The sequence below is a fragment of the Podarcis vaucheri genome (assembly GCF_965113315.1).
Source record: "Podarcis vaucheri genome assembly, chromosome: 8".
Taxonomy (NCBI): domain Eukaryota; kingdom Metazoa; phylum Chordata; class Lepidosauria; order Squamata; family Lacertidae; genus Podarcis; species Podarcis vaucheri.
Genome location: NC_138766.1, coordinates 9,255,097 through 9,281,824, shown reverse-complemented (window position 1 = coordinate 9,281,824; position 26,728 = coordinate 9,255,097). Strand labels below are relative to the sequence as shown.

At 45.1% G+C, this 26,728-nt stretch overlaps 1 protein-coding gene across 3 annotated transcripts in view; it reads right to left on the bottom strand.

The window, feature by feature from the left end:
* The window catches only part of VWA8 (von Willebrand factor A domain containing 8), a 96,412-nt gene that overhangs the window by 46,012 nt on the left and 23,672 nt on the right, over positions 1 to 26,728 (bottom strand). For all 3 annotated transcript variants that reach the window (XM_082234155.1, XM_082234156.1, XM_082234157.1), the window contains exons 13-23: positions 25,839 to 25,999; positions 22,500 to 22,613; positions 19,641 to 19,809; positions 18,878 to 18,955; positions 14,212 to 14,327; positions 9,893 to 9,999; positions 8,387 to 8,493; positions 7,689 to 7,760; positions 6,539 to 6,615; positions 4,849 to 4,924; positions 4,356 to 4,491 (exon numbers count right to left, since the gene is read on the bottom strand). In XM_082234155.1, coding sequence (XP_082090281.1) covers positions 4,356 to 4,491; positions 4,849 to 4,924; positions 6,539 to 6,615; positions 7,689 to 7,760; positions 8,387 to 8,493; positions 9,893 to 9,999; positions 14,212 to 14,327; positions 18,878 to 18,955; positions 19,641 to 19,809; positions 22,500 to 22,613; positions 25,839 to 25,999 — 1,213 coding nt within the window. The remainder of the gene's footprint in view (positions 1 to 4,355; positions 4,492 to 4,848; positions 4,925 to 6,538; positions 6,616 to 7,688; positions 7,761 to 8,386; positions 8,494 to 9,892; positions 10,000 to 14,211; positions 14,328 to 18,877; positions 18,956 to 19,640; positions 19,810 to 22,499; positions 22,614 to 25,838; positions 26,000 to 26,728) is intronic.

Sequence of the window (26,728 nt, the reverse complement as noted above, 5' to 3'; positions counted from 1 at the left end):
GGAAGAGGACTTCTGAGAAAGGGAAGCCTTTAATTCCTCCTTTACTTTACCCCCTTTACTTTGCCTTTTACCTTTACTTTAATCCCCCCACCCAACTCTGCACCTTTAATTCCCTCTTTACTTTTTTCCAAATACCTCCTAATTTCATCTCTGATCCCGAAGCCATTACTCTGTGTGTGTGTGTGCTTCTCCGACTTTAAATCAGTCACTCTGTGTGTGTGTGCTGCTCTTCAGGCTTCAAAACAGACACTCTCTGTGTCTTTGCGGGCAGCATCTCAGCGTGCTTGGAAGGGGGGAAATCTGAGCCTTCACTAGTAGGCTCCGTGGTTTGGCTTGGAGCCCTTCCTCCCCCTTCTTTCAGACAACTGCATTGCCCCAATTTTGCTATTGTCCCATTTTGCTGCTTATTGCTTTACCTTACACCCTTCCTGGAGCTCCCTCACTCCACACCCCCCCCTCGCTTGGTTTAAAAGCGGATAGTATTTCTGGGTCTGCCTGGTCTTTCTCTCCCGCTGTTGCCCCATAGTAATAATAGCTATCGCTGGGAGTGTGGACTTGTTGTGGAGCATAAAAGAGACCTGAATGCATTTGCAGCCTTGTGTCCCAGAACAACGGTGTTCTGGTCCTCCTTCCTGAAACGAACTGTTTGGCGCGGTGCGCAAAGCTGTATGGCCATTGAAAGAACCAGGAAACTCTGGTCCTTGAAACGAACTGTTTGGCGCGGTGCGCAAAGCTGTATGGCCATTGAAAGAACCAGGAAACTCTGGTCCTTGAAACGAACTGTTTGGCGCGGTGCGCAAAGCTGTATGGCCATTGAAAGAACCAGGAAACTCGTAATTCGGGCGGTGGCCCGTTGGGTGCGCTCTATGTATGGCCGAGTCATTTATCATGACCGTATCCGGATTGGCGACCAAGCTTTATACCGGAATGACGACGTCCACTTATCGGATCTGGGGAACGACATTTGGTTAGCTAGTGTCAGCAAAAGCATCTGGGATTGGTTGCAGCTTTGAAGGTATTGGCGGCGAGCCTTTAGCTCGGGTGGCGGTTAGGCATTGGAATAATGTGTTGTGGTGTGTCGAAGTGCTAGGTGTGGCCATCGCCTATGCCTTCAATTTATAGGGGTATTCCGTTAAAGGAATCTGGCGGTCGTGTATTCCGTCCGAAGCCTGCTTGGCGGGAGGCCATGGCACGACCCTCGGTGACATCAGGGGTGAGCCTATAGTTGGATTAGCATCAACAGGTGTTGACCCCCTGGTGAATAAACCCACTTGTTTTGCGATCCAATGCCTAAGCCAATACCTTTTCATTGCTGTAATCAATAAAGTTGTGGCCTTTTCTAGCCCATTAACCTTATATCACGTGTCCCTTTGTCTTCATTTTACTTCGCGGGGGTCGGGTCCTCGAACCACAAAGACTCTCCTCCCTGAAAGAGAGGGGAGTGGTTGTGGGCGGGAGCCCGAACACCGCTCCTAGCAGGGGGCGTTGCCCCCTGCCTCCAGCTCACCTGGCTGGCACTCACGCCCCCCCCCGGTGGCCGCCCAACCAGGTGCCATGGGGGGGCGTGTCCAGCAGCCTTTATGCTGCAGTGCCAGCCTCTCCCCGGCCTCATTTCTATTTGTCGTCCGGCATTTCCGTGCGCTGCTCTGGTTAGCCAGAAGCGGCTTAGTCATGATGGCCACATGACCCGGAAGCTGTACTCCAGCTCCCTTGGCCAATAAAGCGAGATGAACACCGCAACCCCAGAGTCCCAGAGTCATCCATGACCTAACGGTCAGGGGTCCCTTTACCTTATGTAATAAAACTAATATCCATTAGTGCAGCACAGTGATCACTACAGTCCAATATATGCACTTCTTTGTTAGACAGGCGCACCTGGTTATAATTTTTTAGCTAACCAATATGCCAGTGCTCTGAATATAGCAGAGGTTTTCAACCTTTTTGAGTCCGCGGCTCCCTTGACCAACTACATTCTTTTTACAGTTCCCTTGTGGGGCTCAGGAACCCAGTTATGTCACCCCTTGCCTGCAGAGCTGGCAGCCTCTCAACCTTTTTTGAACCACCCCCCCCATTGGAACACGCCTGTGGGGCACACACAGTCCCCAAATGGAGACAAACCTCTCCGGGCGTCATCCTGACGAAGCACAGCCCGGGACATCCATAAATCTTCAACCCCAGTGCACACCAGCGACACATATCCAAAGATATGTGCACGCTCAATCAGCAGAGTATAGCAGAAACGAAGTGGAGGTTTGGTGTGTGCATTCTAAGTATTTATTAAGCAATATATACAGGACATATGGAAGGGAGAGCTGGACCATAAAGAAGGCTGATCGCCGAAGAATTGATGCTTTTGAATTATGGTGCTGGAGGAGACTCTTGAGAGTCCCATGGACTGCAAGAAGATTGAACCTATCCATTCTTAAGGAAATCAGCCCTGAGTGCTCCCTGGAAGGACAGATCCTGAAGCTGAGGCTCCAATACATTGGCCACCTCATGAGAAGAGAAGACTGCCTGGAAAAGACCCTGATGTTGGGAAAGATGGAGGGCACAAGGAGAAGGGGACGACAGAGGACAAGATGGTTGGACAGTGGTCTCAAAGCTAAGAACAAGAGTTTGACCAAGCTGCGGGAGGCAGTGGAAGACAGGAGTGCCTGGCGTGCTCTGGTCCATGGGGTCATGAAGAGTCGGAAACGACTAAACGACTAAACAACAACAACATAAACAGGACAAAGCAATCATGGTGTCCTCTCACTTCTTCTCCGAGAGAGAGAGAGAAAGTAAGTAAGTAAGTAAGTACAAAGTACAATACAGCGGAAGAGATAAGGCTGACTTCCGTTCTCATACTTTCCAAGTCTGGAAAGTAAACACAGACATGTGATATAGCAGTCAAACATCCAGCAATGGAGGAGTGAAATGCTGACACCCCCACCCCAAAGAGAGGTGCCTCGCAGAAGCACCATTAGCCGGCGGAGCTTATAGCCAGGGCTGCAGCAACAAACAGCTGTGAAAGCCTTTGGGAGGCAGAGACATGAGAGAAGAGGGAGGGAAGGAAAGAGGGACAGAGGCCAGTGTTTGCTAATTTCATTTATTTCCATTTTAATTCCCAAGGCGTGAGGGGCTGAAAATTAAGAAGGCGTGTCTGCTGGACTCTTGCTGGCAGAATGGAAGTGAGGGGCAAAGGGAACACAATCTGTGCTCCTCTGTTTTTTTTAAATTTATTTTTTATTTTTTAAAAAACTGGAATGAACTCCAACAGTATTTGGGATGCATTAATTTATTCCTTGAATAGAGGCATGTTGTGGGAGTGGATCCTTTGGATCCATGCATTCCCTAGAATCCCTCCAAATCACCCTGGAAAATCCCCTCTTGAGTTTACTGACTTCAGAGCTCTGACCTCAATAGGGCAAATGGCAGGGAAGCTGCTGTGGTGGCAGCAGCGAAATGGTAGCCGTGTCTCCTTTTCTGAAGGTGGAGCTGTCTTTCTGCCTCTGATGTGGCACATCCAGTGCCTCTTGTGGCCCCTGGGACCAAAGATTTGCAGAGCCAAGGTCTTTTCCCCAGAACTATTTAAAATAAACTTGCAAGCTATCCAGCCCAAGACCGCAGCACTGGCTGGTAGTATTAAAAATCTTTGTTTCCTAGGGCAATGCATTCTTCTTATATAATTATTCTGATATTCTCAAATATACATTAATAATAAGAGACAGAGAACAAGAACCTAACGTACCGTCTGAGTGTTTGCAACCTAAGAGCTTTATTTTCTTTAGTAAACTATATTTAGATAAAAAAAAAATTCCTTCCAGTAGCACCTTAAAGACCAACTAAGTTAGTTCTTGGTATGAGCTTTCGTGTGCGTGCACACTTCTTCAGATACACTGAAACAGAAGTTGCCAGATCCTTCTATATAGTGAGAAGGTGGGGAGGGGTATTACTCAGAAGGGTGGTGGGAATGGGAGATTGGCAGATAGCTGAGATGAGCCTGTTGACGACTCTTAACGACTGCAGTAGGTCTTACAGGAAAAGGCAAGGGGTGAGAAGGTGAAAAATGGCTTAGTCATGTATAATGAGATAAGAATCCAATGTCTTTGTTCAGACCAGAAATGGAAAGAGAAGCTGCTGAATTGCAACTCATTACCAAACTTAAAACCATGGAGAGACCTGGTCTGAACAGAGACATTGGATTCTTATTCTTTTATTTTGACTATGGCAGACCAACACGGCTACCTATCTGTAACTGTATATTTAGATAGTAATTAATGACCAAAAGAAGGCCCAAACATTGGAGAAATGTGCTATTCATTAATCTGCAACAAATGCAACTGCTGGAATGCTGTGTTCAGGGGTTTACTTACTGGCAACAAGGCGCCTTCCATCAGACAGAATCATTTCTCCACTTTCCACCAAGGTTTTCAAAATGCAGGTGACATTTGTTGGGGCCTTGTCTGCCTCGTCAATAACCAGAATGTGTCCCTTTTTGACAGCTTTCACCTGGAAAATGTTAAACAGCACGCGCGTTGGAAAAGAAACTGCACAACTCTGGATGCAGTTTGATAAAGATGTAAATTTACTACCTGTGCATTTGTCATAGAGTTCACATTTTGGGTATTTAAGAGAATGCATTCAATGGATTGTTTTCTCCACTTCTCCACTTCTATTAGCAGAAACTTCTGCCAGACCAAAGGCCATTTCAACTTACTTGTTTTGAGGGCTAGAAAACTTACTTTGAAAAGAAACAGGGCATTCTTAGATTTGTAACAATGTATTTCATCTCAAGATAAGGACTTGAACCCATCAATGAAATTTAGTGAAGAACTCATATATTCAAATGTACAAATGTGGACTTACTAGTGGAGAATCCTCATAGACAATATGACCATCTTTAACCGAAGGCTGAAGTGTAAGACTCTGCACGGTCGTGTCTCTAAGATAGCAAAACATGCACAAGTCAAAAAGGGAATTCATTTATTCTTATTTCAAAATATCAGACTCCATTTTACACTTAGAAACCACCTTAGAAAGGGCACTGAGCTTTAAGGGAAAATGCTTTCATTACAAAACTGGTGTTGAAAAGGGAACCGAAGTTAGTCTTCTCAGGGAAGTTATACTCTGTTTCACCACCTCAAGATGATTTTTCAGTTAGCAGTCCCTTGTTTTAATGAGTAGAAGAGACCATGCCATTCAGCATTATTTAACCTTTGAAAGCTTTAATCCCTTTCCATTCAGAATCTTTCCACTCCAATGCATTATTTAGGACAAACAAGTTTCAATTTTGCAAAGTTGCCCCCTCTCCCCTGGTGTTCTCCATACACAATAAATCTAGAGAAACAATTTTGCTTGTCCATGCATGTTTTTTATGCCTGGGTTGCCAAGATGACACAAAGGGCTTCAGGGACGCTTGCTTTAACTCTGGACAAACCCCAAATCCCTCCAAGGCAACCTGTCTCAGCCTGGAATTCATCTAATGCACCCTCCTGTTCAACAAAGAATCAGAGAATTGTAGAGTTGGAAGGTCCAACCCCCCTGGAAGGCAGGAATCTTTCATGGGAGAACGCGACTCCTCCTCTTCCCACCCACTGGATTGAATAACTCTAAAGAGAGCAAAAGAGCAGGGCTTTCAGCCATTTTGCATTTGGCTTTACAACATGGGCTGCAAAATGGCTGCTTCTGCAGCTTTCCTGAACGGAAGGGTCAAAAGTTTAAAATAATGTTCAGCGGGATGTTTTGCTCAGGAAATTCTGCACAGGATGTTAAAAGGTTTAGATCAGGAACGTGGAAATTAGGGGAAATAAAAACTTACTCTCCTTTGGTGATTGGCTAAAAAGGTTGAAAAGGGGAGTGAAAATATTGTTTAGGAGTTGAGTTGGAAAACAGAAGAGGTAATTGCTGGAGCTGATCAGCTGAAATGGCTGAATTGAAGAGGAAGGAAACAGGAGAGGATCATGAAGAGACTCAGAAGCTAAACTGAGGGATACAAGTTGATAAGCCTTGCTTCACCAAGGGAAACATGCTAGAGCACATAGATCTGGGTGCATTTGTCTCTGTTTATTAGCTATTCATTCTTACGGGTGACTGCTCAAACTATTCAACTCACCTTTTCCTAAAATTATGTTCTCAAAAATTGTTTCATTTGTTGTCTCGTTAGAACTTTAAATGCAGCACATTTCCTGTGAGCTTGTTATTCACTCCAACTCTAAATTGCTATATCCCTCTATCCAGTACTGGAAGTAGGTTGGGCCAGCTAAAGGGATATTTACTGGAAGCACCTGTAACATTTCACCAGCCATGTGTCTGAAAAATCCTGTATAATTTATAGCAAAGCCCAATAATTGAGATAATAAAATTTATATACCAAGTGTACAAAAAAAGCATCAAAGCTGTTTACAAGAACAAAACAATAAAATGATCAGTAAAAACAGTTAACATCAGCTATTTAAAACATTTTTAAAATGATTAAAATAAATGATAAGCTAAAAACAGGTTAAACAGGTGCCTACCTGATTGTGAAGTCATGTAATATGACTACACAGCCCCTTACCTGTGCAGTTGCAAATACTCTCTTGGTCGATTGAGCAGGTGAAGGAATCTGTCAACCACCTTATTTTTCCCCACACCCTGCAGAAAGGAAAACCATTCCATTCCTTAACGGCAAATTAATGCAACAGGATTAAATATGCTTTACAACCAAGGAAAACCAAACCCCAACCATGGAAAAATGATTAACAAAAAGCAGTGCTCGTACTGTATGTAGAAACAACATTTTTTTTAGGCCTAGTTTGCACAACACAGTCAATAATGGCTTCCTGGGACTGTGGGAACATGCTGACTTCCAGAGAGGAGATCCTTCCCAGCACCTGCAGTAGCTAACTCAAGGTTCCGCTTTGCATGTCAGCTGAAGCTGGGCTCATAGTAGTTAAGGACTTCCCTTGCAAACAACGAGCTGTAGATTTGTCCTCAGCTACCATTCATGATGAAGGAGGAGAGCCCAGCCATGAGCCTGGGTTCAGATAAGTAGACAAAAGGTAAAGATAAAGGTACCCCTGACCATTAGGTCCAGTCGTGGAGGACTCTGGGGTTACGTGCTCATCTCGCTCTATAGGCCGAGGGAGCCGGCGTTTGTCCGCAGAAAGCTTCCGGGTCACGTGGCCAGCATGACTAAGCCGCTTCTGGCGAACCAGAGCAGCATACGGAAATGCTGTTTACCTTTCCGCCGGAGCGGTACCCATTTATCTACTTGCACTTTGATGTGCTTTCGATCTGCTAGGTTGGCAGGAGCAGGGACCGAACAACAGGAGCTCACCCCGTTGCAAGGATTCGAACCACCAACCTTCTGATCGCCAAGCCCTAGGCTCTGTGGTTTAGGCCACAGCACCACCCGCGTCCAGGCAGGGGCTTTGCTGCCACACTGCAAAGTAGTGGCTATCTCTTCCCTGGAGCCACACATTTTTTAACATCGCCTTAGTCTGCTTATTTTTCCAAAGCTCATTCTGAGACCCAAAGCTCATTCTGAGGGTAATATTCAAAATAATTTTACATCCTTGGATGCAAGGTTTTTTCCCCATGTACAGTAACAGGTGGACTTTTCAGTGTCCGTCCTCTGTCAAATTATCCAGGTCAGAGCTTTCAATAAATACTAATTACAGTAAAACAAAAGCGCACGCTAGCAAGAAATATTGCGTTGCTCTCACCTGGTTGCCAACCAAGAGAAGGTGTTCGCCAAGCAAAAAGTCTTTTAGCATATCTTCCATCACCATCATATGCTAGAGAGAAATTAAAACTGCTTTGTAAAACTTGAAACAACTTAGTAATGGCAAGGGCACCAGGAAAAAGTATTTTTCTTGAATGTACATGTGTAATTTTTTGTGGAGTTGGTGATGCACAGTTGCCACACCCATTTAGAGAAGCAATAATATAGGTTTTCTTTAATTACACATTAATCTATATTGGTCAGAATTTAAGAACTGATGTTGATTGGTTCAGCTACAGGTATGTCTAGCTCAGTAATGAATCTATTGAATAATACTAAAACTGATACTGATAATAATAACAGAGACTGTCCTTAACACACAGCAGAAAAATGCAAAATCCACTGCTAGGAAGGTGAACTAACACAGCAATGAATGGAAGAAGGAACCTCCCAATAAACTTCCTACGTGGCAAATGGGACTTGAAGTAAGTGAAGAAATTAGGAGTGCCACTTTTTGCTGGAAACAGCCACAGCAACCTTGTTAACAAAATTCTTCGGTGGCGATGTATTTAGCTAGAACATTTGAATAACGTTTGCAGTGTTTTAATCACATTAGATAAGGATGGCGGAGAAATCTGGTCGTAAGTATTTGTTATTAAAATCTTGGCCGAAATTGGTCAGTGAGAGATCAGCACTTACTTGGGTATTTTCATAGAAGAGAACATCGGGCACTTTCATCCTCTCCAAGGGGTTATAAATCGGGATTGTGACTGCCCCAATCTTCAGGGTTCCCGAGTCCACTTCACCTAGAGGTTTCATACAAACCACATATATGAACAACTATATCCATTCAAAGTGCAATGGAAATATTTGATTTTAGCAAAGTCGTGGAGGTGGGGAACATAAGATACATTGAGACTTGTCATTATGAAAGCGTGAGGTATTTTGAGAATGAGCTTCTAGCTAGAGAACATGCTTATCAGGAGAGTTGTGCATTCTAAAACCTAGAAACTACAGTGGTGCCTCGCAAGACGAAATTAATTCGTTCCGCAAGTTTTTTCTTCTTGCGAGTTTTTTGTCTTGCGAAGCACGGTTTCCCATAGGAATGCACTGAAAATCAATCAATGCGTTCCTATGGAGACCGTCCGGGGACAGAGGGGAAGCGCCGCGCACCTTCCCCTCTGACCCCGGACCTGTTTAAAGCAAGGGGCGGCGGGGAGAAGATTGCTTCTCCCCGTTGCCTGCCCTGCAATCTCCGGGGACAGAGGGGAAGCGCCGCGCGCCTTCCCCTCTGTCCCCGGACCTGTTTTAAAGCAAGGGAAGGGGCAGCGGGGAGAATTGTTTCTCCCCGTTGCCGCCCCTTGGTTCAAAAGGGGTCCGGGGAGAGAGGGGAAGGCGCGCGCGGGGAGATTGCGGGGCTGGCAATGGGGAGAAGCAATCTTCTCCCCGCCGCCCCTTGCTTCAAAAGAGGTCCGGGGGACAGCGGGGAAGACGCGCTGCGCTTCCCCGCTATCCCCGGAGCTTGCGGGGCAAGCTTCGTTTTGCGAAGCAAGCCCATAGGGAAATGCGTCTTGCGAAGCGGCTAAGAAAACGAAAAACTCCTTCGTCTAGCGAGTTTTTCGTCTTCTGAGGCGTTCGTCTTGCGGGGTACCACTGTATTTAGAAACTAAATACCGTGTAGACATATGATGCCATGACTTGTCTTACATGATGGTTACTACTTTTAGAGTTACAACAGATCTTCCAGGTAGCAGAAAGGGGAAGAGGCCACATTTTAGGGAAGTGGGGGAAAAGCAGCTCCATGCGATGGCTCACCGGTCAATACGTTTTTGGGGGGGATGGGGGAAGGAAATGTGATTCTGAGAAGAAAAAAGTGGTTCTGAGATGTGCATTTGAGGAATTTAGAGATCCGAATTGGAGGCCTGCTCTCAGCAGTGAGCTGTTCACTGTGCTTTGCCACTATTCTGGTTGGCCTGACTGCATTTGAATACTTTCCACTTAGCTTTTGCGTTTCCCTTTGCTTAGAGAAATGGCTGCCATAGCAAACCCTCGGAGTACTAGAGTACCAGTACGCAAATGGCATTCTAGGAGGTAGTGGGATTGAAACACCGAATCATGGCCTGTTTATCCTAAAGTTCACTTTAACAGAAGAAGCAGGGGGTGGAGGGAGAGGGAGGGAGAGAGAGAGATATGACCACAGCTTACAGCTATATCCTTTCCCCTCCATTTCCAGAGTTTCAATGGGGCTTGCTTCAATTCCAGAGTCCAGCAGATTTTTATGTAAAGCAGATTTTGCAAGGTTGGGTAAAAACCTAATGAGACAGAAATGGGAGAAAGTTTATTTTCGGGTGGGTGGGGGGAATAATCAACAATATTAGCAATTCTTCAATATGGAGAGACAAGACCATAGTGCGTTGTGGTCCTAGAATACCACCCACATATTTGCCTGAACCATTTCAGATGTGTCCATTGAAATGTGTTTGTGTTTGAGCATGGATCTTAGACACTATGTCAAGGAATTATAGACCGATAAGCTTATTATCAGTGATAGGGAAAATCTACGCTAAGCACCTTTTATCTAAACTCCTTACCTGGATGAAAAATCTAAATTTACCAGGGAAAGAACAAATAGGTTTCTCCAAAGGTTGCTCTACATTAGACCACTGCCTTATACTTATGCATTTGGTTGAAAAATATAGATCCCAAAGGCAATCTAAGATATATGCTGCTTTTGTAGATTTTCGTGGTGCATTCGACTCAATTGACCGCCCAAAGCTGTGGAGGAAACTTGCAGAATTAAAAATTGATCAGCGCTTATTGACTTTAATACAAAATCTATACTCTTCCAATGTCTGTCAAGTCAAACTTAACACCAAAGGTCACCTTTCATTAGACATCCCAAACTCGAAAGGGGTAAAACAAGGGTGTATTCTTGCCCCCTTTCTATTTAATTTATTCTTATCAGACTTGCCAGATCACCTTCAAAAAATAGAATCACATGCCCCTAAACTTAATCAGAAACCAGTTCCTCTCTTATTATACGCAGACGATGCAGTCCTATTATCATTAACGAGTTTGGGTCTGAAACGTCTTATATCTTCTCTGATCCTTTACTGCGAATGTAATAAACTCTCTATAAATTATGAGAAGACAAAAATTTTGGTCTTTTCGAATGGCTGGAAACTAGAGAAATGGAAAATAAGAGGGCAAGAAATCCAACAAGTAAAAATCTATAGGTATCTGGGAATCTTATTCCAGAGCAATTTAGGGTGGGCAACTCACCGCACAAACGCCATAAAACAGGCAAAGTGCACCTCATCAGCAGTTGCCCGTTTTTATTATCAGAAAGGTAATCAATTTATCCCTGCGGCCAATCAGATATTTCAAACAAAAGTGCAAGCCCAGATACTCTATGGAATCCCACTATGGGTCCAAGCATATAACAGTGATTTAAAAAAGATTCACTCCAGCTTTCTGAGACGTATTCTTGGACTCCCAGCTGTGATCAAATATGAAACAATGTGTGCAGAAATAGGCATACACACAATGGAATACTGGGCCTGGTCCACCTCAATAAAGTACTGGTTACGCTGCCATTTTCGCTGCTCTCCATCAAGCCTGCTCGCTGATTTGCTCGAAGACTCCTATAAATCAAGATGGTATCAGTACCTTGAAAAAAAGATTGAATCTTTAGGCATCGAGCTGGAGCCCCTGTACAATTCTAATGAGCAATACATTTTCCATAATATCCTAACTAGACTAAAGGATGTCGAGAGACAAAATATTATGGCAGCTGTAAACAAAATTTGCTCTCCTATATTCTATGATTTAAATATCTTAGATAGCAGAGCCAATTACGTCACTAATTTAATAATCCCAGCCCAACGTAGGGCTTTTATGCTGGCCCGGTTGAATGTTTTTCCCTCAGCATTTGTCTGGGGAAGATATCAAAACATCCCTAGAAACAAGAGATTCTGCAGATGTTCTATGAATGTCCCGGACACTGTAGAGCATATTGTCTTTCATTGCCCATTGTACAGTACGCTCCGTCAACGCGTGCTGTCCCCTCTTTTGGGTGGTCTGGAACCCCAGCAAGGTGAATGTGTGGGATTCTGCCTATCCGACGTTGACCAAAGGGTAACGGCGGGGGTAGCTGAGTTTTTGGTAGCAGCCCTCCAAGGAGCAGGTTAACAAGGAAAACCACTGACTCTATATGTATATATATATATATGTATGTAGTCTACCGCTGCTTTTTTATATATATTTCAAGTCACTTACATGTTACTTTCTCTTTTATGGTTTTATTTGTACAATGCCTAATAAAGGTTTGATTTCAATCAATCACTATGTCATGGGAGAGTAAACTCTCAGTTTTCTTTTCATTGCTCTAATCCTTATTGCAGCAAAATGCACCCAGATTATAATGAATACGTTAGTTATTTAAAACAACACTAGCCAAGACAAAGGTCACAAACCTATTTACTGGGGGGCTGTGGAGCACAGGGCGGGAACCTCCAGTGTACAGAGTGATCTTGGCCAGTGAGACAATTTCCCCCCAAGCCCCACCCTCCTGCCCACCAGGTGACATCACTGGGCGGCATCAGCTGATGGGCAGGAGGGCGGGGTTCAACCCAGTTGGGGTCTGCTTCTCAGACATGTTCCCTGCAAGGGAGCAGGTGTGCCCAGCCAAAGCGAGACAGACTAAACCTCTGCTCACTGATTCAATCATTTAATTTCTATATCGCTTAATATATTAAAAACATCTCCGAGCAGTGTACATAAAAGAAGCAACAGCAGAGAGCTTGAACAAAATATTGCAAAAACACACATTACCTATAGAAACAAAGTTAAAGGTACAGGGACCCCTGAACCATTAGGTCCAGTCACGGACGACTCTGGGGTTGCGGCGCTCATCTCGCTTTATTGGCCGAGGGAGCTGGTCATGTGGCCAGCATGACTAAGCCGCTTCTGGCGAATCCAGAGCAGCACACGGAAACGCCGTTTACCTTCCCGCCGGAGCAGTACCTAATTATCTACTTGCACTTTGACGTGCTTTCGAACTGCTTGGTGGGCAGGAGCTGGGACCGAGCGACGGGAGCTCACTCCGTCGCGAGGATTCGAACCGCCGACCTTCCGATCAGCAAGCCCTAGGCTCAGTGGTTTAGACCACAGCGCCACTTGCGTCCCAAGAAACAAAGTTACTAATATCTAAATCAATCTCAATTCACTTTCCTTCTGGTGCACCCTCCCTCTCAGCCACCAGGGCCCAAACAAACTCTCAGCTCACCCACTACAAGAAGACTTCCTGCAAACATGCTTTCTATGGGCAGGCCCAAGGTGGGTGGTCCTTGCTCAGGCTGCCCCTCGCTGGGTCCCACTCAGCTGCCCTCTCCACATCCAGGTCTACTATTCAGCTACTCTTTCTGGCAACCCTGATTTTATTAGCTGTGAGATTATCTGATTGCATTATCATATTTTTTCCACCATAACTCTCACTTTTTTCCTTCTAGAAAGTAAGGGGAAATGTCTGTGCGTGTTATGGAGCGAATGCCTACGGGTGGCGGGGGGGATCTGCTGCAGTCGTGAGCAGAGGATCCATGGTTCCCCTTCCTTCCCTCCTCCGTGGCTTGCTTTGAAACAGCAAAGCGGGAGAAGAGCCGCTGAGTGGGGAGGAGAGAGGGACAGAGAGCCTGCTTGCTTTAAAGGAGCAAAGCAGGAGAGGAGCCTTCTCCTCTTATACCCCTCTTCTGCATTATTAACAGCATCCTTCTCCACCCACCCCACGCGTGTTCCTTGTTCCTTGAGTGCTTTTCCTTCCCTCCCCACTTAAAACGTGGTTACAAAGCACGGATCCACATGGATCCTCAGGATTTTTGCACTGGGTCACCCCAAATTCACTATCAGATCACATAGCATGGCCATGGCTACAGCTTGCACCAAAAAAATCACGCACCCACTGTTGCCTGGAGCCGCAGTGGTGCAAAAACGTGGTTACAAAGCATGGATCCACATGGATCCTCAGGATTTTTGCATTGGGCTACCCCAAACTCACCGTCAGATCACGTGTCTGTGGCCACAGCATGAACCACAAAAATCATACATCCGCTGTTTCGTTTAGAATATTTTTTTTCTTGTTTTCCTCCTCTAAAAACTATGTGCGTGTTATGGTCGGGTGCGTGTTATAGAGCGAAAAATACGGTACATGTTTTTAGATGTTTTCAATATTGTAACACATTCTCAGATGTTTCCAAATGTTTTAAATGTGCTTTTATTTTATTTTTAATTGTATTGTTTTCTCACTTTTGTGTTTGCTGCCTTTGACTGAGAGGAAGCACGGGATATAAAGTTAAGAAACAAACAAATAATTCTGTCTTTGCCCTTTTATCGTCATAAGTGGAATTCAGTTAAAAAAAAAGATCGAAAGCAATATCTGGAATTTTCAGATTGTTAATAAATAATGTATTTGAGTTGTTAAAGTAAACACAGTAATAATAATTCACAACCGTAATAATGCAAAAATATACCTGGAAAGACAAGCTTTATTGACAGCATCATAGAGTCTTTCATTTGGGTACTGAGATAGACGCCGACAAATTCTCAATAGCTGCCGTGTAGACAAGGATGATGCCAACGACTGAGCCTAGCCAAAGTAAAATTAATTTTATTCACCATTTCTTAATCAGTAACGCAGGAGGAATACGGCTTAAATCCCAAGCTGCCCACAGTTATGCAACTGACACCAGTGCGCAATTCAATCACGTCTTTGCTTTAAGTGCTATATAACTTGAAAAAATCCAGTATTTAAATAAAAAATACAGTCATACTTTGGGTTACAGATGCTTCAGGTTGCGTGTTTTTGGGTTGCGCACTGCGCCTAACCCAGAAGTACCGGAACGGGTTACTTCTGGGTTTTGGCAATCGCGCTTTGCACATGCGCAGAAGCGCCAAATCGTGCACAGACGATTTGTGAACGCTGCACGTAGTGAACGTGCCTCCCGCATGGATCACGTTCACAACCCGAGCGTCCGCTGTACCATAAATTCACAGTGATGTCAATTACTAGATCTCAACTGAGGAAGTTCAAGCGACAAGACTAGAGAATTACATCAGCGCTAACATTAGATATGGTTAACCAGAATTCCCGCTTAAATGGAATTTGAAATCGGAGTTCGAAGCTGAATAGCAAACTCTGGTTGGCCTTAACAGTGCCAGTTCAATGCTCTACCAATGTCAATCCCATCAAGTGAAGTGAGTGGGGTGGTTTGGTGAAGAGCAAGTACACAATCCCCTAGCCTGCTTCTGAGTCCTTAACCGTGGTTAAGAGATCCCTGGGGTTATGGCCGCATGATAAACTATAAGAACAATCCATCAAACTCCAGATGTTACACGGTGAGTATAGCACAATGGGAACCAGTAAGAAGATAGCAGCAAACATACTGCAGCTTCTCTCTCAAATACCTGCACTAACAGAGCAATACCATTTGTAGCACTTTCCAAAGCCATAGTGTTTGGGATAATAATAATAATAATAATAATAATAATAATAATAATAATAATAATAATATTTTTATTTATACCCCGCCCTTCCCGGTTTTAAAAACCAGGCTCAGGACGGCTAACAGCAAATATAAAACACTGATTAAAATGTGTCTTAAAAACAGCATAAAACAGCATAAAATACATCATAAAATGCGGCATCAATATCAATAAAATTCAGGGGTCATTTTGGAGAAAGAAAAAAAAAAAACCCAGTCAGTAGACATCAAATGATCACCAGGGCTAACTGGCCAAGTTAGTCCTACTAGGGCCAGCAAGGGGAACAGGGAAGAATTTAAATGTGGGGTCCCAGAAAGGGTTTCTTCACAGAAGAGGAAAGGGGAAAAGGGAAAAGAGAATTGGGCTAATTCAAATTGAAGCCCAGGCGGAATACAGTGGTGCCCCGCAAGACGAATGCCTCGCAAAACGGAAAACCTGCTAGACGAAAGGGTTTTCCGTTTCGGAGGTGCTTCGCAAAACGAATTTCCTATGGGCTTGCTTCGCAAGACGAAAATGTCTTGCAAGTTCCTGCGGGGTTTTTTCCTCCCCCCCCCTTTTTCCCAAGCTGCTAAGCCGCTTATCAGCTGATCCTAAACCGCTAATCCGCTTAACAGCTGATCCGCTATTCCGCTTATCAGCTGATCCGCTAAGCTGCTTAACAGCTGATCCGCTAAACCGCTTATCAGCTGATCCGCTAAGCCGCTAAACCGCTTATCAGCTGATCCGCTAAGCCGCTAATAGCGCTAATCCGCTAATGGGCTTGCTTCGCAAGACGAAAAAAACCGCAAGACGAAGAGACTCACGGAACGGATTCTTTTTGTCTTGCGAGGCACCACTGTAGCTCTGTACAGAGCATTCCACCAGGTCGGAGATGTCACTGAAAAAGCCCTGGCCCTGGAGGAAGATAGTCTGGTTTCCTTAGGGCCCGGGACCTTTAAGCTATTATTATTTATGGACCTTAGGGTCCTCTGCGGGACATACCAGGAGAGGCGGTCCCATAAGTACGAGGGTCCTAGGCCGCATAGGGCTTTAAAGGTCAAAACCAGCACCTTAAACCTGACCCTATATATTTGTGGCTTAGAAGAGACACTGAATCCATTTATACAGTTGGCTCTCACTCTCCTCAAACAGCAAATTTGCACTAGTTAGCTTTTTAAATATATATATATAAGTTAACACTGCAAAGCAGAACTGCTCACAAATTCACATCCATTTGTTGTCAGCAAACTTTGCTTTTCTCCAATGGCCAAGATGCAAGCAAATTACAACTATTTATATGAGCATTTTCTAGATGGAACAGAAAGAGACTCTGGAAAATGTAACATCTGGCAGGGACATTCAAGTTCAAGATATAGGTCATGTTTAAAAGCAAGAGTAATTTGTGTATTGAACAGGTTAGCGACCAAGTTCATGCCCTGCCATTATCGCCTTACACAAGGGTAAACATGCATCTGGAACCCTATGGGGGGAGTGAGCAGCTATATTGTCTCCCTGACGCTGCAAGGATTGTATACCTAAGGCGTACATTTCAACTCGCAGCACAAGAGGGCTATTTATATCTTTCTGCAGATGTCCTGTCACTATTCATCTGTAGGAATCTCCCCTCGGTCCGAACTGTGACTCACTTCTGACGTGCAGGCCTCTGGACATTTTGAAATTTCAAAATGTTATCCCTGTGGAGAGGCCCCACTTTTCAGACTCACAGTATGTCAGAAATCTGTATCTATGTGAAGGGCCACATAGATTTTATTTTTAGATATAGCAGATTTGGGTGCTAATTAGGCATTAAATGAATAATACATTGATTTTTTTTTGCCCTTCAAAACTACAGTGGTACCTCGGGTCACATACACTTCAGGTTACAGATGCTTCAGGTTACACACTCCGCTAACCCAGAAATAGTGCTTCAGGTTAAGCACTTTACTTCAGGATGAGAACAGAAATCGTGCTCTGGCGGTGCAGCAGCAGCAGGAGGCCCCATTAGCTAAAGTGGTGCTTCAGGTTAAGAACAATTTCAGGTTAAGTACAGACCTCCGGAACGAATTAAGTACTTAACTCGAGGTACCACTGTACCAGCATCCAAGACACGTAATGTGTAATCATTTCCTCTTAAATGCAGTCATAGAATGAATGGCAGTCAAATAATACAATTTCTGAATGCTCTGGGAGATCTTCTAGGTCCTAGTTTCACTGGGAATGGCAATATGCAGAGGGTCATCAATGAACTTCTAAGTGCCCTCTCTGACCGAGGGCAGTCCAATGGGCTCCTTTGTTTTCTGAGGAATTCTGGGTAATGAAGGGTGCTGTATAATGGCTAGAGCGCAGATGGCACAAGTCTCAGTGGGAATCTGATCGAATATAGGTACAAATACACAGGTAATAGGTCAGTGGTGGCAGCAAAGAGAACAACCTCTCAGTCCCTATGGCTTCTTGATAATTGCCCAGTAGGGGTGTTTGGAGCAGCAAATTGACTGGTCCAGACCAGAGCCATATCATTAACGGGCCACTCAATAGACTCCTGTTGAGGCGCAAAGGGCGTGGAGTGAAAAATCATTCAGATCCATGATGCCACAATTAGTGGAGGTCTTTGGAGCACCATTGCAGCCTGTGGCATCAGCTTAAGTGGTTCTAGCCTCAGGGCACTTGCAACAGTGAGGCAGACTGTGTGCCCTCTCCATCCATGCCCATTAGGGCTGGTAAAATCCAGGAGGGGGATTGGCTGGATGGGTCCAGGGAGTGGATGATGCCCACTCCATAAAGTGGCAGTGGTGGAGCCTCCTGAAGAGGTCCCTTCTGGATCAAGATTATAGAAAACTTCCCCTTTCTGGGAAAAATGATCAAGAGGGATGTGGCAGGCCGGCTCTTGGTGTGCCTGGAGAAAGCAGATCATCTGCACTCATTCAGCCAGGTTTCGGACCTAGTTTTAACACCAACCCTGTGGATTCTCTCCTCTCTCAAAGGCACTACTCAGGGGAGGCACTCCTCCTGCCCAAAGGACCACCACCAGAAAGTGGTCCTCAAAGACCGTGGCTCAGTCCCATGGCTTTGAGTTGTTGGGTCCGTCAAGGGACCATTCCCTCCATTATGCAATTCAACAACCATATGAAACCATTGGGAGCCGTCACCTGCAGACCTAGGCCACGGAGTCCTCTATTTCTCCGTTCCATCTGAATTAGGGGAGGCTGTGATTAGGTGTGATTAGGGGAGGCTGTGAAGGTGTGACTGGTGTTGGGAGGCAGTGATGGGCTGAATGAGAGCAATAAACTGAGGCTGTAAGAGAGAGGCGTAGGGGTGGGGCTGCTTCTGTGTCCAGGAAGTAGGTGAATGAAATGTTCTGGGAAGGACTGCACTTCCCTCTTGAATCAACTGGGTGTTTATGCCCAGCTTAGGTCAGCTTGTCAGCTACGGTTGTTCCTAGACCAGAAGATCAGTTGTCCATACTCTGGTGACCTCCCACCAGGACTACTGCGACATGGGACTCTCCTTGAAGACAGTCTGAAGGCTGTAGCTAGTGCTGCATGCAGCTGCTAGGCTGGTAAGTGGGGCATTTGCTGATGGTCTTGCAGCAGTGCTGTTATTCTAGTCAAACACAGGACGCAATAAAGAAGAAGGAAAGCAAAACGGAACAATTGAAATTCAAATGGTTGGACTCACAGTGGGATCATTTGTCTCGCGGAGTTTGTGTGCTAGTTTCAACAGCTGCTCCACTGCAGCACTAGGAACATTTGGAACCTGAAAAAAATATATAAATATAAAATATGGCTAGCACTATATAATTCATTCATCATCTGAGCGTTGACATTGCCAAAATGGCATCATCCACAGAGAAGCATCAGCAGCCTTGGAAAATCCCAAAGTTTACAGAACTATAATGTGGGGGATGGGGGGGTGGATAAACTTAGGAGGAAAGACACCCCCCAAAAAAAACCCCCAGATCTCTGAGGACAAACCCTACTCAGTAGCCACAGAGCAGAGAATGTCTGTTTCATGAAGGGGGAACCACAAATGGGGAAGGAGGCCATGGAAGTAGAAGAGAGTAATCTGGAAAGAGACAGGCCTGCTTGCCTGTTCGATAGACACTCTGGACAGCAGACTGTCCACACTGTCCACCACACTGCAACATTTGGTTGCTGATCCCTCTTGTATACATGAAATACACATACACACCATGCATGTATTTCTGTTTATATATGACCTATTCATTTTCACAGTATAAATGAGAGGGCAGAACTCAAAAAACACCATTTGTGCAGCACCTTGCACACCTCCTGCATCTCAAAAAGCTGAGAACGGGGGGGGGGGGGGGAGAGAGAGAGAGAGAGAGAGAGAGAAAGAAAGAAAGAAAGAAAGGGTATTGGGTAGCCATTCAATGGATTCCCAAAGCCAAGTAGCAATGCAAAGTTTTGCAAATACTTACCACCCCTTTAATAACTTTAATTTCTTCACTCTTGCTCAGAGGCTTTATGTCATGGAAAAGGAAAAGCGTCAAGAGCTCTGGGCCCAGCCATTGCTGCGTGGAGCTTCCTATGACAGGTGGCTCTGCTAAGGCAATTATTCTAAAGGAAGGTTGAATGGGGAAAATGGACCTGCGAGAAAATGGTAAGTTTTAGATGTGCCATCTTGCCCAGTCCTGAAGAACACCTGAATGCAGCTCAAAAGCTCGTTTTGCTTTCACATTCCCACTCATTGCATGGTCTGAGAGGCAGCAATGGCTACATTATTCTGTTTTTCACTTTGTCGGACCAACACAGTATGGCAGCATTCTGAACAAGAATGGTACGTTAGACATCACTGCTTGGAAAGTGGCGGTTACAAAAAAAAAAAAAATCTAGTATTTCAAAGACTAAGCTGAGAACTGCTTGCTGAAAACACTCAGATCAAAATGCTGGTGGAGACATCAGTTATTTTTAGCTTAAAGTCATAAGCCTCAAAGCTAATCCCTGACTGATAAAACACAAGCAACAAAGCGTCTGAAATAAATAATGTGAAATGGGAATAATGAATATGGAATTGTCAAAATGTAGGAAACCAGCAAATGTCAAAGAAAAGCAACCATGCTCATTACAGGAAGAACTACTTTTGTAGGGCAGCTGTCTTCACATTTCTATTTCATACACTTCTATTTTCACTAGTAAACAGGATAACATGCTCATTTCTGAAACTCATTCCAATCCCTCTGTGTGATGACTTGTGTCAGGAAATGCAGGGACTCTGGCAGTCAGTTCCCTTACAGGCTGCACTGCACTAATAGGGCAAGTGGCCTTCAAAAAGAAAAAGATTCCCGTGGTAAAATATCTGTGAGCCTCTGGTGCAAAGCGTCAGCGATATGCAGCCTCATCACATTCATGAGGCTCCTCTGAGTCATTGCCAGTTAGCTACAGATCACAGCAAGTCCATGGCACCTCATGCACTGCAAATATGCTACAAACACACATACTGGATGTTAATATTTTTAAAAAATCAGGGGAAAAGTTATGAGAAGGAAAATAACGAGGATTTTAAACAAGCTATTGTGCTTCTTGGGATGAGGGTGGCGCTGTGGGTTAAACCACAGAGCCTAGGACTTGCCGATCAGAAGGTCGGCGGTTTGAATCCCCGCGACAGAGTGAGCTCCCATTGCTCGGTCCCTGCTCCTGCCAACCTAGCAGTTTGAAAGCACATCAAAGTGCAAGTAGATAAAAAGGTACCGCTCTGGCGGGAAGGTAAATGGCGTTTCTGTGTGCTGCTCTGGTTCGCCAGAAGCGGCTTAGTCATGCTGGCCACATGACCTGGAAGCTGTCTGCGGACAAACGCCGGCTCCCTCGGCCAATAAAGCGAGATGAGCACCGCAACCCCAGAGTCAGTCACGACTGGACCTAATGGTCAGGGGTCCCTTTACCTTTACCTTTATTGTGCTTCTTGTGGCCACAGAGCATTCTATTAAGCATGGCACTGTTATGCAGTGGTCCCGCTCCTTCCTCCTGGGCAGTGTCCAGAAAGTAGTGGAGGGTCTCACTTCTGGGGTGCCTCAGGGCTCCGTCCTCTCCCCCATGCTTTTTAACATATGAAACTGCAGGTATCATCACACTGGAGAGCCAGTGTGTAGTGGTTAAGAGTGGTGGACTCGTAATCTGGTGAACCGGGTTCGATTCCCTGCTCCTCCACTTGCAGCTGCTGGGTGACCTTGGGCCAGTCACACTTCTTTGAAGTCTCTCAGCCCCACTCACCTCACAGAGTGTTTGTTGTGGGGGAGGAAGGGAAAGGAGATTGTTAGCCGCTTTGAGACTCCTTTGGGTAGTGATAAAGCGGGATATTAAATTCAAACTCTTCTTCTTCATCATCACAGGGTTTGGGCTGGGTGTTCACGGTTGTGGGGTGGGTGGCAGTCAACAGATTGAGGTTGAATCCGAACAAGAAAGAAGTACTGGTTCTGGGAGACAGGAGGTGGGGCAGGTGAAGGGGATTCCCTGTTCCTGAATGGGGCAACTGTGCCCCCTAAAGGACCATGTGTGCAGTCATTTTGGACTCACAGCTGTCCGTGGAGGCACAGGCCACTTCTGTGTCCAGAGCAAACTGCTGGTCTATGACTATGATTAAACTGATTGTGTCCAGGGCAGCTGTCTATCAGCTCCATCTGGCACAACGGCTGAGACCCTCCCTGCCTGTGCACTGTCTTGCCCGGGTACATGCCCCAGTTATCTCCCTCTTGGACTACTGCAACACACGTGAGACTACATTTGAAGGTGACTCAGAAACTACAGCTAATCCAGAATGCGGCTGCCAGACTGGTGACTGGGAGTGGCCACCGGGGCCATATAACACTGGTCTTGAAAGACCTTACATTGGCTCCCAGTACGTTTCCAAGCACAATTCAAAGTGTTGGCACTGACCTTTAAAGCCCTAAATGGCTTCAGCCCTGAATACCTGAAGGAGCGTCTCCACCCCCATTGCTCAGCCCAGACACTGAGGTCCAACTCTGAGGGTCTTCTGGCAGTTTCCTACCTGCAAGTAACAAAGTTGCAGGGAACCAGGCAGAGGGCCTTCTTGGCAGCGGTGTCTGCCCTGTGGAACACCCTCCCATCAGATGTCAAGGAAATCAACAACTATCTGACTTTTAGAGGACATCTGAAGGCAGCCCTATATAGGGAAGTTTGATAATGTTTGATGTTTTACTGTGTCTGATGTTTTAATTTGTTGGAAGCTAACCAGAGTGGTTGGGACAACACGGTCAGATGGGTGGCAAACAAACATTAATCTTCATCATCATCACCACCACCACCACCACCCAGCAGGCTACCTTTGTTGTAGTTCCTCATCGGAAAGCTGTAGATCTTCTTTCAACTTCTGATATCTCTCATTCCTGAGCAATCTAGTGCCATCATACAGAGTAATGTCTCTGTCATGAATCAACCTGCACAGGATTTTACAAAAAAGGGGGCAATAAGCAAGTTAGAGGTTCTGTTCTAATAATCAGTACATGTTAATTAGAGAAACACTTCATGCTTGCCCTTCCTGCCACTGACCATCATAGCAATTCCTTCATGTGTTGAAATATCCACACATAAAACAAACCTACAGGCAAGCATGAATGAGTCGAGGGCCGTCTTCCAATCTGCACACATTTTCTGAAGGATGCAATTTACAGTGAAAGTTCAGAATCAGAGTTAAAGCTCTGATCGAGAACATGCAACTAGGACAAGGAATTAACACTTGCTTTTTAAATTATGCATGAAGTATAATATCACTAATAATTTTGCTCTCCTATCTTTTGAAAGAATGTAGTATTGAACAGTATAACAATACGTTTTAAATGAACAAAATTAAATATATGGGCTAGGACACAGAGATGTTCAGGCATCCAGTCTGCACATGCTTTCATTGCCCAAGGGTTTCTCTTTCAAAAGACAACTTCAAATTGCTCTTTAAAGCTTCCATACAGGAAAAGTACTTTGAAAATCTGGAGCAAGCACTCTAGGGGAAAATAAGAGCTAAAAATATCCTACCCACAACACAGCTTCCTGTTCCCCCCTAAATTCCAAGGTGTTAACAACAACATAACCAGTACAAATTCCAAAATGTGATTTAAAGGAAAGCATAGCAATATTAACATATAACTGAAGGCAAATTCACAGAATCAGTGGTGTTAACTAAACCAGAAATGTGCACACCAAACATTTTCACACTTTATTATCACCATCACAGATAAATCTCATTTCAATCCCTAATGAAACAATTTAGAATGATGACGTCTAGAGGGGCAGTAAGAAACCAACAGCAAATTCAGAAGACTGCAGCTCCAGTTATGAAACAACCATTTCATACTGAAAGAGTTAATGCTATGGCCTGGGGCCACTTTAGACTTTACATGCAATAATTCTTTCCTGTGTATATGCTACATGCCCACGTGAGGAATATGAAAACACAGGAAGATTGTGCTTCAGGATAACCATAGGGAGACATGTGCCAGGACTGCCACAACTAATAGGATTCGCTTTGTATGTGCTCAGTCTGGTTTCTAGATTCAGCCTTTATCTTAATTAAATGTTACAGTGTGGAATATTCCTACGTGTAATTCATATATTTCCATTCAATGTGAGCATCAGATGCAAAACCTAGGCATACACTTTCCATCATGTTTAACAACTTAAGCAACCTAAGGATAACTCAGGACCAAAATGGATGTGGCATCTGTCATGTGGTTTGGTCTTGTGTGGCAGTTTAAAAAAGCAAAACAAAATCAGTCATGGTAGGATTAGTAGAGCTAGATTAGGTCCATTGTGTGGAGGTAAAGGACCCCTGACAGTTAAGCCCAGTCACAAATGACTCTGGGGTTGTGGCGCTCATCTTGCTTTACTGGCCGAGGGAGCCGGCATTTGTACACAGTTAGTTTTTCAGGGTCATGTGGCCAGCATGACTAAGCCGCGTCTGGTGAACCAGAGCAGTGCACGGAAATGCCGTTTACCTTCCCACCAGAGTGGTACCTATTTATCTACTTGCACTTTGGCGTGCTTTCGAACTGCTAGGTTGGCAGGAGCTGGGACCAAGCAACGGAAGCTCACCCTGTCGCGGGCATTCGAACCCCTGACCTTCTGATCGGCAAGCCCAAGAGGCTCAGTGGTTTAGACCTTAGCACCACCTATGTCCCTAATTCTGAAGCACAATCTTCCTGTGTTTTCATATTCCTCATGTGGGCATGTAGCATATACACAGGAAAGACATTTGCGTGGAGGGAGGTGCTTAAATCCTATGCCCCACCTGTAGTGCCATTTAAAAGGGCTACGGCAGGGCAACAGTTAAAGCCCCCTCCCTCCACATTCTGCATCGAGATCACCCTTCTTCAGAACTGGCAATTCTGCTTGTCAAATCAGCTGTGTAAGGCCGACCTATGTGGCAGACATGACATCTGCTGTGCTCCTCAGTCCTTTTTTTGCCAACCTATTTATTTATAGTATTTTGAGTGAACTGCCTTTTTATGGCCAACTCGCACTTGCTGGCAGCTCCCCTTGTGCCTTGGAAGCATGTGGGACTGCAAGCAGACTGCGCTTGTGCAGAAACAACATTTCCCTGAACTGGGGGCTCTCTGTGGGGCTGGTATCCGAGGCTGCACAGCTCCATTGGCTTGAAAAAATATCGCCCAGACTCCATAATTCGTGACTGGTCCACTAAATTGGTGACTCTTCACAAGCACTGTCAGACTCTTCCAGAAACACTCCTGCAGAAGCCCTGGTGAGTGTGGACCTGTCCTGACAAGACAGAAGTACTGTTTTGGGGGGACAGGGGGCGTGGGGGGGAATTCCCTGGTCCTGAATGGGGTAACTGTGCCCCTGAAGGACCAGGTGCGCAGCCTGGGAGTCATTTTGGACTCACAGCTGTCCATGGAGGTGCAGGTTAATTCTGTGTCCAGGGTGGCTGTCTACCAGCTCCACCTGGTACGCAGGCTAAGACCCTACCTGCCCGCGAACTGTCTCACCAGAGTGGTGCATGCTCTAGTTATCTCCCGCTTGGACTACTGCAACGCACTCTATGTGGGCTACCTTTGAAGGTGGCCCGGAAACTGTAATTAATCCAGAATGCGGCAGCTAGGCTGGTGACTGGGAGTGGCCGCCGGGACCACATAACACCGGTTCTGAGAGATCTGCATTGGCTCCCAGTACGTTTCCAAGCACAATTCAAAGTGTTGGTGCTGACCTTGAAAGCCCTAAATGGCCTTGGTCCTGTATACCTGAAGGAGCGTCTCCACCCCCATCGTTCAGCCCGGACACTGACATCCAGCGCCGAGGGCCTTCTGGCGGTTCCCTCATTGCGAGAAGTAAGGTTACAGGGAACCAGACAGAGGGCCTTCTTGGTAGTGGCTCCCACCCTGTCGAACACCCTCCCTTCAGATGTGAAGCAAATAAGCAGCTATCCTATCTTTAAAAGACATCTGAAGGCAGCCCTGTTCAGGGAAGTTTTTAATATTTAACACTGTACTGTTTTTAACACTTGATTGGGAGCCGCCCAGAGTGGCTGGGGAAACTCAGCCAGATGGGCGGGGTATAAATTAATTATTATTATTATTATTACTTCTTAAAGCCTCGGTCGCTGCGTCCTTCATCAACACCCCACAGATCTATTCCTCTAGGACTGTCACACTGACCTTTGCAGAACAGCGAGGGTTCCTGGGTTGACACGGTGAATCCCATCCAGAATAACAAGTTTCCCCTCCAGGGCAGCTGTTATAAGTGCAGATGGTCTCCAGGAAGTGTCCCCATTAGGGAGAGTGTACCTTTGCTGCAGTAGATCTCGGGCTGTCATATCCTATGAACAACAACAGCAGCAGCAAACTCCTATTAGTGTGAGTCTCAGTAATACAAAGCATTTATTTTGCTGGCACTGTAATATTTTGCTTTAATCGACACATCAAAAAGGGAATCGTGATTGTTTTAGCCGTGGATTTATGCACACATAAAATGTGCGATAAACATATAAGCATGCTACAGCTTTGTCTCCAGAACAGGCAACAAGCATTGCCTCAAATGAAATGATGTTGCCAATTAATGCAAAATACTGTTTTAGTCCTGGTGCAGTTTAAGGATTGACCTCTCTTTTCTGTAATCTGTTGTCCTTACTTAGTTGCCACTGCTACCTAGGTATCAACCCATGTCTTTAATGGGCAATACCAAGAACAGAGCAGTAGAAAAGAAAAACTGGTTTCTAAGCAACTTCAATGTACGATAGTGTTACTATGTCATCTTATTTTTCCTTATCCAGGTCCAGGGCTCCCACAGCCTCTCCTGATTCAGACGCCATCCAAAAAGCAGAGCTGAGTGCTATTAGAACACTGATGAAACTTGGTCCCTAAACTCTTCATACAGATATTTTATGGTTCTGGTGATAAAATGGTGCCAAGACATGTAGGCTGCGCCAGACCACCTTAACACAAACCCAACTTTGTTGTTTTAAAGTAAACATAAAAGCAACCTAAACTATTAACATGCAGATTTATATTGAAAATGAAATCAGCTCCAGTTGCCAACAGATCGCAGA